This window comes from Strongylocentrotus purpuratus, unplaced genomic scaffold (genome assembly GCF_000002235.5).
Source record: "Strongylocentrotus purpuratus isolate Spur 01 unplaced genomic scaffold, Spur_5.0 spur5_scaffold_4, whole genome shotgun sequence".
Classification (NCBI taxonomy): Eukaryota; Metazoa; Echinodermata; class Echinoidea; order Camarodonta; family Strongylocentrotidae; genus Strongylocentrotus; species Strongylocentrotus purpuratus.
Window position 1 is genome coordinate 30,408,778 of NW_022145610.1, and position 19,953 is coordinate 30,428,730.

General features: G+C 39.3%; 1 protein-coding gene across 3 annotated transcripts in view; it reads right to left on the bottom strand.

Annotated features, from left to right (window-relative positions):
• Positions 1-8,307: 8,307 nt before the first annotated feature.
• The window catches only part of LOC115929009 (V-type proton ATPase 116 kDa subunit a-like), a 42,366-nt gene continuing 30,720 nt past the window's right edge, over positions 8,308-19,953 (bottom strand). For all 3 annotated transcript variants that reach the window (XM_030997026.1, XM_030997024.1, XM_030997025.1), the window contains exons 18-21: positions 15,167-15,292; positions 13,573-13,690; positions 12,113-12,284; positions 8,308-11,221 (exon numbers count right to left, since the gene is read on the bottom strand). In XM_030997026.1, coding sequence (XP_030852886.1) covers positions 11,131-11,221; positions 12,113-12,284; positions 13,573-13,690; positions 15,167-15,292 — 507 coding nt within the window. In that variant the 3' untranslated portion in view covers positions 8,308-11,130. The remainder of the gene's footprint in view (positions 11,222-12,112; positions 12,285-13,572; positions 13,691-15,166; positions 15,293-19,953) is intronic.

Genomic DNA, 19,953 nt, shown 5'->3' on the forward strand with positions numbered 1-19,953 from the left:
AGCATTGTATACGTTTCTGTAGATCAATGTAATGTGCATAGATAGCAATGTACCATACTTGGAACACAAGCCACCTTCAATCTCATATAGTGTAGTTGACGCAAATTAGGCTCCGTCTCATTTCATCTCTCTCGGAGCTTCTGATACCGATCATGTCGAATTATGATGTTTGGTTATTTTGGCACATCTGCTCCTACTTCTATAATATCAAGTTTTCGTTATATACAAGGCTTATGTTTAGGAATGTCACTAGACGTGAAAAACTAAATGGGAGAGAGAGAGAGAGAGAGAGAGGGAGGGGGCGAGTTAGAGCGCGAGAGAATTATCACAATCTTTATTCCTAGATCGTGTAAGGGATTTCCTGACTACTTGCATATTTTGTAATGTTACTAATTTTTACATAAAGTTTTCACAATCTTTACTCTTTACCAATATATCAGATATAATGTATTATAAAGTACCGAAATGTCATGTCATACTGGCCAAGTTATCAAGGTTGCTGGTTCCAAACAATCTTGTTCTAAACAATCGTGTGATGATCACACAAGCCCCATACCTAGTATGTTTCATTTTGAAGAACTTCAGTTAGTGTTCTCGCTCATTAATTATTAACTCCATAATATCTCCTAGCATGATTTCATTTAAAATTGCCTAGCACCCCCTCCATTGAGCCTTAGAGTTATTAGCTCCATCTATCCCCTAGCATGATTTCATTTAAACTTGCACTAACTACATCCAGCCTAGCACCCTCTCCATCTAGCCTAGCACCCCCTCCATTGAGCCTTAGAAATATTAACTCCATTTCCTAGCTAGTTTGCCATTAATGCTAGTTTTCAAAACTAATTTATGTATAATACACCTACGTGTTACTTTCAAGTTGCCTTTGATACCAGGTAAGGAAGTAATGTTCGATAATGTCAAAGTCTTCTGCAATATTTTATCGTAAGTATTGAGATAAGACTGAGTATATGCAGTGCGTCCCATAAAAAAAGAAACTGAGAATTATCAATGTTTTATCATAACTTAATCACAATTATAAACAAAGAAAATGCAATAATTTTTCAATAATTCATTGCATTTCACCCCGGTCCCCAACAGGAAAAATTCCTCTGTAGGGCTCTGCATTATGGTTCATGGAATGCCCACATAGAGGATACTTTTATGTTGGGGGTCGGGGCAAAATGCAATGAATTATTGATAATTAAATGCCTGAAACCCCTTAGCTTACTGGGAATCTGCCCTTGACCAGTGGCGGATCCAGGGGGAGCCCGGGGAAAAAAATCATAGAATTAATGATAGATATGATTCTATTGATATATTATAGAGGTAGAAAATCTAATGATAAGCTTGCTCTAAATAATAAAATAAATGTTTTTTTCTACAGCGAGAAAGACATGTACAAAGTTCATTGGTGTATAAACCATTGAAAAGACTGGAGCGACCATGTAAAACACACCGTTACATCAATCTCCAGAAATATTGGCATACTGTATAGAATAAAATGTTTTGTTTTTGATAGAATATTAGTTATGCTATATAATAGTCTAATCTTACCACATATATCCTATTGTAATATTTTGTGGGCAACATCCAAGTGTGTGACTAATAATATTCTTTTGCTGCAAAAGAAATCAGTACGCTATTTTGTACCCGAGTTGGTTATCGTGACCATGCTACCCCACCTGAAATGATAAAGGTTGATCTCAGTCATGTAGAAATACTGTAAGCATGCATGACCACAGGTCTTCCAGACACCCCGGAAACGAGGCTCTTTAAAGGTATAGACCAGTTTTGGAAACGCCCCCTCTCGAAAAATGAAATGGAAGCTCTTACTACCAATCATGTGAAAGAATATGTTTTTACTAATACGTGGTCATACAAATTTTGCCAAGAAACCGCCTACTAATTGATATATTTGGTAAATTATTTTATCTATTTGGACCTGATAGATATAACACACGTGTCGCGCACGTGTGCGTAGTCCCATTAACATCTTTCTGTGTACAGTGCTTATAACATTACCAAGACTGGGCCAATATTTCTTATCATTTGATGATTCCTGAACCTTGGAGGACACACCAATACTTAGCCTATATGCTTGATGATCAACCTTTTCTGATCGATTCCACCACGCCTCTTTCATAATGCAATCGCATGACCATAACTGGTCTTTATCTTGAAGTGATTCGCACGCTTCGCTTACTCACCACCGCCCCCAAAATAAGAATCTAGCTACGTGCCTGCAGTTAAATATATAGCTCAAGCCCGTACAAGCTTTTAAGGAGGGGGGGGGAGGGGTTCTTATAGGGTTGCCACTTTTGAGCCAGAGGTGAGAGTGAATCATTGCGAGGGGTGTAATGAGCACTTAATTTTTTTTCGTGAGAAAAAGTTTATCCGCGAATTAGCCGGCGAAAAGGCGGGGGGGGGGGGGAGGGGGTGGTGGGGGAGGTGGTAGTGAGCACTAATTTGTACGGGTGTAGCTACGATGTTGACTAAGTTAACGAAATAAATCTTAATATATTTATGTTGTCGAGGAAAATGACCTTGTGCCCATATCGCAAGTAGGCCTACTATACAGTGCGTCCCAGAAAAAACGAAACCGAGAATTAATCACAATTATAATTAATAAATGGCACATATTTGTAAAGCATAGATCCTCCTCTTTCATTTGATGTAACTCATATGATGCATATTTCACGCGCGAGTGATTAAAAACAAATTGAAGAGAGGGTACCAAAAAGTCATTTGGCGGGCGTTATCTGAATTTCAAAGAGAAAATCACATTTCTAGAAAGTTTATTTTCTGCCCTTTCATACGACACCTCAATCAGAAATAACAAAGTTCTGTTTGTTTAAATTAATGCTTGCATTTCCATAATTTGATGAAACGAATTGGTTTTTACTGGTTGCCTGCCATAGCAACGAGCAGACTCGACAAAAGACTTAACTACGTTTCGTTGACAATCAGCCATGCACAAAGAGGTCGAAAGAGCCCCCAGAAGCTTAGGGGTTTTGGGCATTAAATTTCCATCAGATTAGCATCCAGTGGACCGCCTTAGGGCCCTAGATAGGGTCCAGGGGGGGGGGGGGGGCAAAGCCACCGGATGTTCAGGGGTCTTGTTATGCCGACATGTTTTGATCGAGTTATGAAATAAAATTATTTGAATTTAATTGAATTGAATGACAATACCCATTCGAAGACTCGAATCATATCACTTCCCCAAAACGACAGAACATAACTTTAGAGTCGATTTGATATTCGCAGAGAAATTTATTTTTAATTTTTAAAGATAACCAGATAGAATGATTAAAAATAAATATATTGGCTGCCATCAAAGCTGAATCACGAGACACACTGAGCTTAAATGTGCTAAATATTACTTTGATATGTATACAAAAATCATACTTTCCGTGCGCGTCTCAAATGTCTGACGGACAATCTGTGCGGAAGAGGTCTCGCACCAATAGTCCGCCTGCCGCACCGAATGTCCGTACTCTAGTCCACACGTATACATATTCAATACAAGTATAATTATACTTAATGAATGAAACGACTGGATAACCCATATTCAGCTTTGCCAGCTAGCTAGGGATGACACTACTGGTCTTCCCGGCGCGGATCCAGGGGGTGGGGGGGGGGGGCGAGAGGGCCTTGACCCCCAACCGCCAACAAAAAATGAAGAGAGAGAGAGAGAAGGTAAAGCGGAGAGTAAGGGAAAGGAAGAAGAGGAAGAAGAAAAGAAAAGGGGAAAAGAAGGTGATCGGGGGCGAAAGGCCTTTGCCTCCCAGGCTGTTGCCCCCCCCCCCCCAGCAAAAAGAAAAAGAGAAGGAAGAGAAGGTAAAGAAAAAAGGGAAAAGAGGAGATAAAAGGAAGGAAAGAAAAAAAGAGGGATATCAGTTGCAGTTTTCCCGCGAACAAGTTGGGGATCGGGGGGGGGGCGGCAAATGGCTCTTGCCTCCCCCCTTCTACAGCAAACTTCAAAGAGAGAGAAAGGAAAAGAAGGAAAAGGGAAAGAAAAGAGAGGTACGGGAGATCAATTGTGTTTTTTCCCTCCAACGCGGTGTGGATCGGGGGCAAAAGGCCTTCGCCTTCCCTCCCCTGGCCCCTCAGCAAACAAAAAGAGAGAGAAAGAGAGAGAGAAGGAGAGAAAAGAAGGGAAAGGGAAAGAAGAGAGAAGAGGAAAGGAAGAAGAAAGGAAAAAGGGGAAAAGAAGGAGATCGGTGGGGGGTCGAAAGGGCCTTGCCGCCCATGCTGTTGCCTCCCCCCGGAAAACAAGAGAGAAGGAAGGAAAGGGAAAGAACCAAAAGAAGAAAAGAAAAGAAGGGATATCAGTTGCAATTTTCATGCACACAAGATGTGGATCGCGGAGAAAGGCCCTTGCCTCTGCCCCCCCCCCCCCGACCACCCCCCCCCCCCTCCCCGCCAAAAAAAAAAGAGAGAAAGAAGGGAAAGGGAAAGAGGAGAGCTAAAATGGAACACAAAAGAGGAAGAAGTAAAGAAAAGGGTAAAAAGAAGCAGAGATCAGTTGCAATTAATCCCACCAACATCATATGAATCGGGGGAGGGGGCGAAAGGCCCCTGCCTCCCTCATTAAAGTTAAATGAGAGAGAGAGAGAGAAGTAAGGGAAGGGAAAGGGGAAAAAAGAGGAAGAAGAAAGGTAGGGGAGATCAGTTGCAATTTTCCCGATGTGTACCCTCCCCCCCCCCCCCCCCCCCCCCCTCAGCAAAGAGAGAGAGAGAAAGAAAGGGAAAGAGGAGAGAAAGGGACAGAAAACAAAGAGGAAGAAAAGAAAAGGGGGAAAAGAATTAGGGAAGATCAGTTGCGATTTTCATTGGTTCTTCTATCATCATTGTACAACTATCGTACAAATCGTATTGTACAAATGTATTTATATATTCATTTATTTATTCCTGTTTGATAACAAAAATATGAATATAAACTCATAACAGCAACAAAATTAAATGCAGAAGGAAACTATCACAAAAAATGATCATGCGAAGGCTAAATTGTTTTGCGCAAATGGTCATTTTCGTCGACGACATAAATATACAAATTATTTCGTCAACTTAGTTAGCATCATAGCTATATATTTAAACGCAGGTGCGTAGCTAGGATCTTATTTTAGAGAGGGGCGGTATTGAGCAAGCGAATCACTTAAATAGCGCGCGTGGGGGAGGGGATGGGTAAAAGGCCTCCCGCGCGAAGCGCGGTAACTTAGACGTTTCATTAAATTATTATGAAAAGAAGACGATTTGTTGTACCGTTCTCGACTCTTAATCCTTGTCTGAATTCAGTTTCCCATCCCACGCGCAGCGCGGAAGCTTAGACGTTTCATTAAGTTATTATAGAAAGAAGACGATTTGTTGTGTACCGTTCTCTACTCTTAACCCTAATTGTCTGAATTCAGTTTCTCCCCCTTCGATGAAGACATCCTTATTTCATGATTGCGTGTGTTGAACTGCCCTGGACTTTACAACTTTAAACCTCCAGGGTTTATTTTGCATATATAGGTATTTATCAAATATCATAGGTAGTAAATAAAGGATGACTAAAAGAGGAATGAAATCAAACAGATAGGAGAGGATGATCGAGCATAATGATGTGCACCAATCTATAATGATAATGATAACCGAGCCCGGCCAAAATATGGGGGGGGGGGCTCAATGATATCCGAGCCTCTCACAAAATATCGGGGGGCTCCGTGATGTTATCCGAGCCCCACACAAATATCAGGGGGCTCCGTGATGTTATCCGAGCCCCACAAAAAACAATTGGGTGATATCTGAGCCCCACAAACATATGGGAGGGGGGGGGGGGCTCAAAGATATCTGAGCCCCACCAAAATATGGGGGGGGGGGGGGCGCTCAATGATATCAGAGTCCCGCCAAAATATTTGGGGGTTTCAATGATAATTATCTGAGATCCACCAAATATATTTTTGGGGGTCAATGGTATGCGAGATCCGATGTCTGAGCCCCCCCCCCCCTCCTCCCCAAATAAATATTTATAAAATATTTATATTTGAATGGTAAGCCTGTAGATTATAGGTATACATGAGTTTCATGCCTAGAATATAATGATTGGGGAGGAGGGGGGGGGGGGGAGGGTTTAATGATATCCGAGCCCCGCAATAAGTATCGGGGGCGGCTCAATGATATCTGAGCACCGCTTAAATATTGGGGGCTCAATGGTATCTTAGCCCCTAAGGACTCAATGATATCTAAGCCCCGCAAAATATTTTGCGGGGCTCAATGATATCTGAGCCCCCCAAGCCCCCCCCCCGGTCCCTAAGCCTTTGTACTTGTCAATGAAGTCTACTTTTTGAAACTTAAAGGGATTGGGTAACTTTGTCTCAGGTTCTGAAACAAAATCCTGGAATGATAGTAAGGGCTAGTTCTGACCGGAAAACGACCCAAATCGGATTATGCATGGCAAGCTGCCCCAGGGCCTTGTCCTATATACGGATCAGGAAAACAATACTTGTCAGGACCTGTGGAACGGCGGGCTTGGGGGCTCAAGCCCCCCCCCCCACACTTTTGAAAAAGTATATTAAAGATAATTAAATAGAAAGAAATAGAAAAGAAAGTATGCTCATGTGACCGTAATTAAATGCCCATACCCCTGAGCTTCCGGGGGCTCTGCCCCCTTGATCCCACCTTGTGCCCTAAGGCTGGCCCCTGGATGCTCATCTGACCGTAATTTTAATGCCTAAAACCCCTGCGCTTCCGGGGGCTCCACCCCTTGGACCATACGCCAATTATTGACCTGCTAGTGTCATGAATAAGGTATGAAAATATGCTCATCTGACCGTAATTAAATGCCCCTACACCCTGAGCATCCGCCAATTTGTGCTACGCTCTACCTTATCTTAAATACTCTAGCCTCCCCCACTCACTTTCAACCACATTTTCAATCACTTTTATTTTCCTGGATCACGAGTATATACTAGTAGTGAGTTGGTTGAAGAACGAAGCCACGTACAAAAGTATAATCAATTACAACAGTTTTGGGGCCGATATTCATAGAATAAAGGTTTTAAATAAAATATTCACTTCTACTTTCAAAAGGACTGGCCCATTTGCTTTAACAAAATTGTAGAGAGTTATTATTATGTAATATCTAGAAAAAATGTCTACCACATGATTTACCGAGTTGCTTCCTTTTATCAAATATACACGTAAAACAAAATGAGGACAGACTGTGCGGATAGCAAACCGCACGGATCGTCCCTCGGACGATCGATGCGAGCAGAAAACCCGCATGTTATGTCCGACGGACAAACGAAACTGGTAGGACAAACGGTGCGGTCACACCGGCGGGCAGATTTTTTTTTTTTAATTCATTATTTTTGTTGTCTTTCTTTAATTTCATTTTTTCCCCCCATTTCATTTAAAAAAAAATATTTATCGATCTAGATCTAGACCGTTATTTATTTTTCTGTAAAAAAAAAAAAATAATAATTGGGATGTCAAGCATTAAAAACGAAGGCAGAGCGAAGATCATAGTTCAGTTTACTTTGTAATTCTGCAGCCAAAAAGTATGGTATAAATTAAAAATATGTTATCAATACGAAAATGTCTTGTGTTTGCGTGCTTGTGGTGATGATACAATAAATAATGATATGATTGATCCACGCCACCTCCTCTTCCTGCCCTTTTCTGTTCTATTTTCACAGAGTAATTTGCTGAATTAAAAGTACATTTTCTCCCCTTTTCTCTCTTCCTTCCAGTTTTTGGAGCATTTGCAAATGAAACAGGACTAGAGTTTTAATTAAATCACTTTTTTTTCCCTCTGTAATTTCTTATGAAAATTCTAGCATTTCATCTCTTTTCAATTTTTCAATCTCTTCCTGCCCTTTTCTGTTCTATTTTCACAGAGTAATTTGCTGAATTAAAAGTACATTTTCTCCCCTTTTCTCTCTTCCTTCCAGTTTTTGGAGCATTTGCAAATGAAATAGGACTAGAGTTTTAATTAAATCACTATTTTTTCCTCTGTAATTTCTCATGAAAATTATGTGCCCCTTGTATCCTCAGTCATCATCGATCTTTTTCAGTTTTTTAAATCTCTTGTTCCTGTGTCAATATTGGATCTGACTCTCTCGCTCTCTTTTTACTATTCTTTCTCCCTTTCTTTCTCTCTTCAACTTCTCTCTCTCTCTCTCTCTCTCTCTCGCTCTCTCTCTCTTTCGCTCCCTGAAGTCCTTAACTGATATACTCCATCTGTTCCTCAGTATCTAATAATATGAACAAAACTTCAATTGAACAAAAACAGGTACAAGAATATTGAAAACAGTAATACACAAAAAGTTTGTATAATCTACATGAGTTATCTTTTATTAATCAGTACTTTCGTTACATTAAGATCACATCACCATTTTGGTTTCAAATGCAGATATGAAGTACTTAAGTCAGTTCCAGGTGATATTTTGACCTTATGCTAAGCAGTACATCATCAAGTTAATAAGAGACAGGTCATCATTCCACTCCTCTTAAGAATGGATCAAATTTAGCCTACCGGTAATAGTCATCGTTTCTCAAAACTATCCTACGTACAAATTCACCAATATCCGATTGGATTGTGTATATTTAAATTACCACATGTTTCATTAAGTGACCTTGCACTTAAAACACTCTTGTGAAACAATTCATGGGTTACACTGATTGGCGCTACAATACACACAGAAGGCATTTCGATGTATTATGTCTAAGAAGCACTTTTTAGCCATTCATAACACACATATAATCTATTGAAATAAATCTACAGTGACAATTAAGAAATGAGAACTGACTCATGTCATAGTTAAAGTGCGTTCAGACAAGACATGTAGTGTTTTTGTTAAAAATAATGACGTAAGTGTAATATGCTTCAAGTTTCTCTATCTTATAACACAGAGCTAATCAAATATGTGGAAGTCCTTTGTTGCATGCATTGCCATTCAATTACATGTAAACAAGCTTGGTGGTAATACTGCGCCATATCTGAACGAGGCTTAACTCATTGGCTACTGAATTATCTTATTGCCATAGGCTTAACACAGGGACCACTAGGTTCCTGTAAGCAATGAGTTAAAAGTGTTGTGAATTTAAAACGTGTGTAGAAGAGGAACCTTGGCATATAGCTCATACAAAAATACATTAGCAAGGGTACATTCTCTACAAATGTATGTGAGTTGTGTGTACTACAGTGAAATACCTTTTAACAATGATATGTTTTATAAAAATGTATCAAATCTAAATCAATTTACAGTGTTAGTATGTTCTCAAATGCCCAATATATAGTTAATATTCTACATAGCATTCATACCTTAAGTATTCATGGGAATAATTTGTTAGTTGAAAGCTTGAAGTGCAATAGCTACATGTAGGTATTAATTAAGTGACATGATGCCCTTCTACCTCAGAAAAGGTGATTTGTTTTTCAGAAAGGCACGGCTTTTCATCACGAACAAAAAATAAAACATGTCGCAGTGAAATTACAGATATTGCAACATCTCATTAACACCGCATACAAATTACATATCTAGCATGTCCAGTGTTCATTTATGCACATTGTTCCCTGAATGTCATCATTTGTACATTAATATGTTGGCTCCCTCTGATTTGCAAGGCTTACATATACTGTGAACATTTATATATTGCCAAATTTTACACAATTTATGAAAATGGCAGTGTAAATACATGTACAACTTTCATCCCCTTACCTGTATTTCCAAAATACATTATGTAAATATCCTTTTGTTAATATCTTTCAATATAGGCTCCAATTCATTAGAATTATATTAAAAAGAACCTTTGTTCTACTTCCTCTATCTCAAATATAATTATAATTTATGTTGTGATTTAAAAAGGAATGTTAACACAAGTACCATTAGACCTCACCGTACATGTATGTATGATAAATGTTAGTTTGCTTTCATATTTAAAAGCAAAAATTACTATGACAAAGACAAAAAAAGACATGAACAAAAAAAAAAGAAGATACATTTACTCTTGCCCAAAATATACTGTAGTCCAAAATGGTGAAAAAGAAAAGAAAAGAAGAGATAAACAAAACAAAATACAAACAGTATGTTTTAAAACATAGACTGTCAGATTGTTCACATAATTAGTGAGGATCTAATGTTTGAAACAAAAAAGAAAAGGAAATTCATAGGGGAGTTTCTCCAGACACATAATGCTGACGTAACATTTGGCTTCAAATTCAAAGAAAAAAAATCATAAATACTTCTCAAATTCTCTTTAAATATAGTATAATCTCATTTGTATTATATAATCAATTAATCAAAATATATATCTATATTCTTACCAACACAATGTAGAATGATCAAATGGTTACAGATAAAAAGATAATAGTGGTGAAAGAGCGTAATACACTCTAAATTTGTCCTGTACGAAATATAAATGTAACTTTAAAGGTAGGGTTATCTACTGACACTTCTTTAGATTTATATATACTGCCATCTGCTGCTCACAATGTCCCGATGTATCAACAGCCAAGTCCCATAATGCATCACCGACTGATGTCACGTGCGTGATGATGCTTGGATACAGGAAACGGAAAATCGCTCTATGTATGCCGTTACCAAGAGATGGCGCAATTGAAAATACATTCAAGCAGTGGTAGCAATCTTGTAAATTACCCTGCCTTTAAGGTGTGATGCTATTGAAATAGTCGGTAACTATCATAGCTTGGTTCAGAAGTATGGTAAAACACGGAGTGATCTACAAAATGGATCAGGGTTACAGATGTTATTTTGTCAATGTTCACAGATTTCTTTACATTTCTGAATAAAATGTATGATTCATTCAAAATGCAGGTGTTCAGCTGCAATACATTCACGTCGGAAATCAAGCAGATGAATTCTTTCATCCTTGGAACTCTTTACAGGTTCATAGTTCACTTTAAAAGGTCAAGATCTAGTAATGACAATCTATACAAATTTAGAAACACACGCCACCTGCTGAATGTATTTCATAGTAAAGTATATCAAGTGATTACATTTGTAATTTTAAGTATTGGTTTTCAGAAAGATTTGGCAATTCTGCTGCAAGGTTATCTGTGTCTTATGGGGCTTGGGAACAGTTATATTGGGATAGGACGAATTTGAGATGTATGATGATGACGATGATTTACTCTTCCTCGGCCTGAAGGATGATATCAAAGGAGAACGGGATGAAGGCGTATCCTTCTCCTTTGAAGAACTTGCTCTGGAATTCCACCCTGGAGAGAGAGAGAAAAGGAGAAACATATTATGTAGAATACCAAGCAAAACAGTGATGAAGCATATGGGACATGAATGTCCAATATAAATGTAATGATCTCTAAGGCCCGAATTCACAAAGGAGGTTTAAATCTTCATTTACATAACACATGGTCTAAAATTAGTGCAAAATAAGCGTGACAGTCAGATGTCCAATATTAGATGCCCGCTAGGCAAGGTACGCTTATTATGCGCTAATTTCAGTTTTAAACCATGGGTTATGTAAATGAGGGTTAAAACCATGGGTTAAATTTAAACCTCCTTTGTGAATTGGGGCTTAATGGTTTAGCCTCGAGTACCAACTAAGGAGAAGTCACATGAGAAATAAATGAGACAGAACAAACTGTACAAGTGTAGAGTGTGAGACAACTCTCCGCTGGGCAACTTCACCCCATCAAATAGCCACTAAAGACAACTTGTCACCTAGGACAGCAACACCTGAAAAGTTACATGTATAGTATCTCTTGGCAAGTTACTCGTTTTGGAGAACAGATTACTTAAAGTGCGGAACACGAAGGTAGATGGGGGAAGAGGAAGAAAGGGAGAGGAAGAGAGAGAGAGAGAGAGAGAGAGAGAGAGAGAGGCGGTAAGGGGGAGGGAGAGAGAGAGAGAGAGAGAGAGGGAGAGAGAGAGGGGGAAAGAGAGAGAAAGAAAGAGGAAGAGAGAGACAGAGAGAGACAGAGAGAGACAGAGAGAGGGAGGGAGGAGGTAGAGAGAGAGAGAGAGAGAAAGAGAGATCGATCACAGTCTTACCAGTGAAGTCACAGAGTATGAAGGAAGATAAGGGAGAGGAAGATAGGAGAGAGAGGTAGGTAAAGAGAGAGAAAGAAAGAGAGAGATGACAGTCTTACCAGTGAAGTCGCAGAGTATGAAGGAAGGCAGACAGTCCCTCCATGAAGAGGAGGATACTGATTGTCAGGACACCCCATATAGCGAAGATGGCCCAGATTGCAAACGCTCCCACATACCCGTTCATCCTCAGACCTATAGCCAGCATCATGTTCCACAGCACTTCAGACAACTCTGAAAAAAAGAATTGAGATGTACAGAAATTGGGTAAGAGCCTCAAACAGAATCTCCACACTATGAGGTATCACCACCACTACTACCGCCACTGCGTGTACCATCACTACTACCACCACTAATACATGTAATATCACCATGACCATCACCTCCAACACCATCGTTTACTATCAACACCGATGCTACCCTTACCATGACCATTTATAACCATACCACCATTATCACCATGAACACTCTCATATTACCAGCACGATCCAAACGGAAAGCCCATGACTAACACCATGATCAACGCCTATAATAAATAATATGCCGTTCCTGTACAGTGCAAATCATATTATGATATAATGTCTCTATGCACTTCCAAAGGACTTTGAATATTCTTTAGCTCCAGCAACCATAGCACTCAGTACATTCATGGAATACATCCTACCAGGTACCCACTCACTACACCTGGGTCAAGTGTGGCAAATGTAGATTAACGTCTTGCCAAAGGACATTAATGTCGCTGAGAATTCAAACTCAGTGGTTTGTGGTTCACAGTCTGAAGACTTATTCACTAGACCACAACACCTCTACACCCCTAACTATGCCTCTAACACCATCACCAACACCACTACCACCCATCACCCGACTACAGATCACAAGGTACAGGGTTCAAGTCCCGCCGCGGCACTAATATCCTTTGGCAAGACGTCTTGACCTCTTGACACAAAAAAACAGTATCCTAAAAAATCAGATTTTCACAAAAGCTCAACACTACCACTGGACCGTCGCCTCCGGGCCAGTAAAATTTCAGAAAAATGTTTGCTCTTTCGTTAAAATTTAATGAGAAAATAGGAAAGCAAAGTTTTGGTTGGGGTTGCGGGGGTTTACTTGTACATATTACTATGCGATTCCACTGATTTTATGGGTAAAAAAATAAAAAATTGTATTTTGAGATTTTAAGATTGCATTTCACTCTTATTATCGTACTAAATACGATTAAATCGTACTGGTTGGCATCTCTGCATTTGCCACTCTCCACCCAGGTGTAAATGGGTACCTGATATGCTTGAGCGCTAGTTACTTTGGCACCCTTGTTACGACCACGGTAATATGTGTAAAACGCCATGAGCGTCAGAACCTGATGGATACCGGCGCTATATAATTAACCATATTATTATTATTATCATTTCTAACACCCATACCACCACTGCAGCCATCACAACAACAACCACCACCACCACCACAACCAACATCACTACCACCATTACCACCGCCACCACCATCACTATCACCATTGCCTTACCAGCGTGAGCCAAGCTGAGAGCCCAGAGTCGTAGATAAGATGCTGTATGTGAGATACATCCAAGGCAGTACTCAATGGTGTGGATAGCTTGGTAGACGAATGTATCACCAAAATCAAACTGGAATAAAGAAAAAATATTCATGTAAGAAAAAAAAACACATCACTAACCATTCCCACTAACCATTCCTCTTAAACCTACTATTGCAGCTACATGTACAGGGCTCCACAGTACACTAAATTTCTTTCTGAGGGTCATTGAAATTCCCTGATTTTTCCATAGCTTGATATGTTTTTTCTACAAACTCTAAGACATTTCTCTGTCTAAAAAAAAAAAGAGATCTATTTTCTTTCAGGTTTTTCCGATATCCTGGATAGATGTCAACCTTGCAGATCACAATCATTCAACTAAAGAGCTTGTGTTCTAATGAATGTGATTTTTTGGGGGTGAGCTTTCTCATCAATTTCATTTCAGTTTGAGAGAATATTAGAGAAGAAATTAGAAAGTATCACTCTAAATCAAATGCCCTCATATTTGAAATATGACAAGAAAGATGTGATATGTTTGTACCAAACTTTCACGCCACATGTGTGTGCAATCCCGGGTACACATTTTTTTTGTGCAGTGCAAGTGACTTTCTGCGAGACTGAATCAATTTCTTAAAATTTTTACATTTTCAAAAACCTCACAGTAATCACAATCAATCTTTCTCATTGACTTTCAGACAGATTATGTCCATCAAAGTAAAATCCCTTGATCATAACTCAACTTTATCTCAAAAATCAGTACAGTGTCACCTTTTAGTGATATTTCTCAAATTTATAGAAATTACATATTGTCCATGATCAGGAGGAACAAAAATCACAGAAAATATAAGTCCATTTCCCATGCAGTACATTGTGGCATTCTTGAATAAGAACAATTTAATTGTACATAATCATTACAATATCAAAATTGGCAACACAGTGTGAAATATATCATCACTATTTTGTGTACACAGTGGCATTTTTATGTTGAATTTAGCCATTTACATTGGTTCATTTCATATTTATTTGTATTTTGTTTTAACCATGTAGGAGTAGAAATTAAGGATAATCACTTCCCATTTGAAGTGGAAAAAGTGATTTATTTAGACCTCGACAATACTGTGAGCTGCTAGGATCTCCAACCTTTTCTTCCATAACTATCAAAGATGAAGTTGAGTTCTGGTCATGCGATTGCATTGTGAAAGAAACGGTGTGGAATCAACCAGGAAAGGTTGATCATCTAGCATATAAGAATTTGTGTGTATTGCGAGGTTCTGGAATCATCAAAATGATAAGAAATTTGGCCAAGTCTTGGTAAAGTTACAAAGACTGTACACAGAAAGATGTATATGGGACTACACGAACACCTGGCATAAAAATCCTACCCTGGATTTGTAGGATGTTACATGACATATTTAGAATATGAAGGCATTTGAAGAGCCATGCTTTTCAGGGAACATGTCCTATCTGATGTTCTTCCACACTTGCGCAATAAAAATGATAACACTCTCAAATTATTTTTCACCTCTTCCCAGAACTCAACCTTCTCTTTAAAGGTATGATTACTCACATCATCATCCTTTGAAGCATTGTGAGCGGCACCGCTTGTCTCTGCTTCTAGTTCATCATGATGCAGTACCTCGGCAGTCTCCTCACTCTTACCCGACAGCATACGTACGTCACGATACATCACAGCCTGGTCATGCAAATAATAATACAAATAATAATCATATCTAAGATTTATACAGCGCTGGTATACAGATACAGTTTCTAAGCGCTCTACATAACAAATGAAATCAAATTTACGTTTAATCTAAATATGTAATAAGGATCAACAAGAAACGTGAAATGGACATTGTGCTTGATTAAGACGAAACAAATGCTCTTACTTAACTAACAGCGTATAACAATAACATGATAATAAAAAATGAAAATGAAAATACAATAATTAAGTAACATATATGAAACTGCAAAGATAAACGTGCAAGGGGGTAATTTGGAACTCACCACTAATCCATTAATACTGCTGCCCAAATTTAGGGCACTCTTGGAGTGCCCCCAACTTTTTAGACAGGCCCAAATCTATTTATACTGCCATTAAAGGGATCTGGTAACTCATGCTGCAATCATAATTATAAACCTTTAAGTCATTCAGGAATCCCATGACTTTTACAAGTCGATCGTCTGTCAGATTATCAAGGTATTTATGAAAATCGAAATTTCATTTTGCGTTTTTCTAACGGTTTTCATAACACTACAGTCTGTTGGGGAAAATGAGTATGGTAAAACGGGTCACTCAAAGATTTTTTACTTTTTTGAGGCACTTCATGATCATTTTGGGCTTCAATATTACACCATATCACAGACACTGATACCACATAGGGCCATGCATCTCAGATTTAACATTGTTAAACGATGCCATTAAGGACCACCCAACTGCACAAGAATGTTGCCATGGTAACCCTCTTAGATCACTGCGATCATTCATACTGGAGTTAGGGCGCCCCTGGACCAGTCTGGGGTATCCACTGGACGGCGCTAACTATGAGGCACCCTAAATTCTTCTTACCCACTTGTACCGGGAGGTAGACCGCCCCTGGAAAGGACATGAGGCAGTCTAAATCCCAGTATAAATGGGGTAATCAATAATCATACTGATATATACTTTAAAAAAGAAATGAGCTCAGAGCAAAACTATGCCATATTGTGCTTACAGGACCCTCGGGAATAACAGTCGATACTGATGAGGCTACCCTTGGTAAAACATACATATTACTAGCAGGACCCGCGGAAATCCGCGGGATTCTAGAGGGGGCGGGGGGTGTAAATAGATATATAGAGACTGTCTAAATTAAAACCACCAAGAACTTTATTTGCCATTCAGGCCATTAAAAAATATAAATGCTTCCTTTTTGGGGGCTGCCTCCTTTTTTTTTTTTGAAAGAAAAAAAACATGAAAAGCACTGCTAAAATGTATTTCTGATTTTTTTTTTTTTTTTTTTTTTTTGAAAGAAAAAAAAACAGCGTCCCCGCCTGCTTCCTTTTTGGGGGCCGCCTCCTATTTTTTTTTTTTTTTGAAAGAAAAAAAACATGAAAAGCACTGCTAAAATGTATTTCTGATTTTTTTTTTTTTTGAAAGAAAAAAAAACAGCGTCCCTTCCTGCTTCCTTTTTGGGGGCCACCTCCTATTTTTTTTTTTTTTTTGAAAGAAAAAAAACATGCAAAGCACTGCTAAAATGAATTTCTGATTTTAAAAGAGAAAAAAAAAATTGTCGGCCGCCATCTTGAAAAATAGCCCGAATGTCAGGGAAAATGTACGGAGTTGCCATTTTGAATAAAAAAAAAAAAAAAAAAAGGGCCTCCTTCCCATTTTTTGAAAAAACAGGACGCTATAAACAGGTTTTTTTTTTAATTTGGCGTTATATAAAAAAAACAAAAACGATCCAACTGTACCGGTAGTTATTCTTTAAGCCACTGGAACTGCGTAGAGTTTCGTAGTGTGGCGTACCGACTACGCAGCAATTAGGCTGCGTATTAATGGGAAAATAGTCCCTGCGTAGGTTATGCGTAGGCTGGCGTACAGGTTTGCTTATGGTTGCTTACTGTGTGGAAAGCTTTAACTGCTTTGTCGATCTGGCGTAGGGTAGCGTACTGTTGCGTAGTCATGTAGCGTAGTGTTGCGTAAAAAGGCGTACTTTCTGCGTCAAGTTTCTACGCCGAAAGTACGCGAAAAAATTAAACATGTTGAATTGTTTTCGTTCATCTTGCGTACCCCTTTCCGTCCCTCGGCATATAGTAACGTAGGCCAGCGTAGTTGGTACGCAACACTACGCAACTCTACGTATTGACCCCACGCTAATTAGTGACCCGCAAGTGTCACAAATAAAGTATGAAAAATATGCTCATCTGACCCTAATTAAACGCCTAAACCCCCCAAGCTTTCAGGGGGTTTATGGCCCCTTGAAACCCGTGGACCCCACGCCTATATTATATATACACTCAACTCAGGACCCGCGGAAATCCACGGGATTCTAGAGGGGGGCGCAGGCAAAAAATTAAGTTTTTCATTTCGGGGGCTCCATTTCAAATTTTTAGGAAATTTTTGGGGGCTACTTTTTCAACATGACGAAAACTCGTCGTTTAAAATTGAAACCCCCATTTGACATTCACCATTTCTACTTGTACTAGAGCTGAGATTGTGATAAGCCGTAAGTACACACTAGCGCTGTAATCCACCCCCACCGAGACCTTGATGAGGTGATAGCGAGAGAGAGATAAACATGATACAAGGGGAAAGGAAGGGAGAAGGGAGAAAGAGACACATGCAGGGGTTCGCTGCCAGAGTTAAAATTGTTGTTATATCGCCAATTATGGGTCATTTTGCTTCGTTCGAACTTTCATTTTGGTCTTCATCTAAATTATTAGTGACTTTAGGACATGAAAATATCTTAAAACAAGTAAAATACTTATTTCCTACTTCTCATTTCCTTTCAGGCAGACCCCAGTAAGAGTTTGTTTACACTAGTATTACGTAAGATGATGTAGAGTCCAGCTGCAATCCAATATCTTAATCTCTCACTCAAAGCCTCAAGGCTCTGTCCAAGTTTTTAACGAGAGAATTGAAAGTGGGGTAGTGAGACCCCATCATATTCCCATTGGTGCCTGTGTAATAGTAGTAGCTCTCTCAAAGTTTTAACGAGAGAAACGAAACTGGGGTATTGCTACCCCACCAGATTACAAAGTTTTAACGAGAGAAACGAATCTGGGGTAGTGCTACCCCACCAGATTACATTGACTGCTGTGCTATAGTGGTGGGGTATAGTTTTAACGAGAGCTTTTCGTAATGAACTTTCGGGGGCTCTTTTTTCTGGGGCTACTTTTTCATTAATTCATAAAAGGATAGGCCTACACTTTGTTGAGATTTGTTTAGTAGGCTAAGGTTTCAGGCTTCCTACTTCATAATTGCCTATTTAAAAAAAAAAACATTTTTCTAGTTCAATAACTAAGTTTTCATGCATTGATTTGATGCAAGAACTGTAACATAATAGACCTTAGATTGTGATTATTTCTGACCATGAATTGCGATAATCATTTTTCAAAGTAAAATTTTCACAAGAAAATCAGACAGTCATTTATACATGTAGACATTGTAATACTTTTACTAATTCTAAGCTCAGGTTTCGTAAATCGATTCACGAAACTATATTGAAATCGCGGCATACAATAATGATGCAAACCAACAGATAACAATTTCAAAGTGTCAAATCTCTTCGACTCAAGCTCAGCTCACGTGAACTCACACACACTACAGCGTAACTCCAGGAAGCTCGAACACCGGCGCTGCAGGCGTCGGACGCCTACGGTGCGCGGTGCCGGTGTTAAAGCTTCCTGCAAGCTCATCGCAACTCACACACACTACACAGCAGCACTGCACTTTGTGTTGACTGAAGGCAGCTTGCGACTGAATTGTCAGTCCAATGGTTTTCTTGTGAAAACTTTCCTTTAGAAAATGATAATCAAATTTTAGTATACATTGCCGTAATAATCACAAAATAAGCTTTGATTTCATACCTCCATTCACGAAAACTATATAAAAATCGCGGCAATCATGATGGAAATAGGTCTCTATAACTCTAAGTTTGGACGTCGACGGGAATTAGCCCCGTGTATCTCTCTGGCTTGTGCAGCGCTACTACAAAGGATATCCACACTACACAGCAGCACTGCACTTTGTGTTGACTGAAGGCAGCTTGCGACTGAATTGTCAGTCCAATGGTTTTCTTGTGAAAACTTTCCTTTAGAAAATGATAATCAAATTTTAGTATACATTGCCGTAATAATCACAAAATAAGCTTTGATTTCATACCTCCATTCACGAAAACTATATAAAAATCGCGGCAATCATGATGGAAATAGGTCTCTATAACTCTAAGTTTGGACGTCGACGGGAATTAGCCCCGTGTATCTCTCTGGCTTGTGCAGCGCTACTACAAAGGATATCCTGTAGAAAGATGCTTTACTCGGGTAATCCCAACCCTGTGCATGGTGCATTTAATACGCAACTTAATGTGAGTGGATAGTCATCGGTCGTGTGTCTACGGATGTCATGTTGAATATCCATGAGGTATCTCTGTCGTCACGCATATCCTGCATTATGCATGTCGCGTCTGTTTTCGCCCTGGACGTCGACACGGAGGAGGACCTCGGGCGGAGTATAGCCAATTCCACAGAGTAGACTCTCCCGCGGACGATGGCACCGGGCACGGGTACCCCGAGGGGAGGGTTCAGGAGGAGATAGCTGCACCAACTTCGGTCGGCGATCTCATTAATAAACAATAAGATACAAAGGCTCGCGGA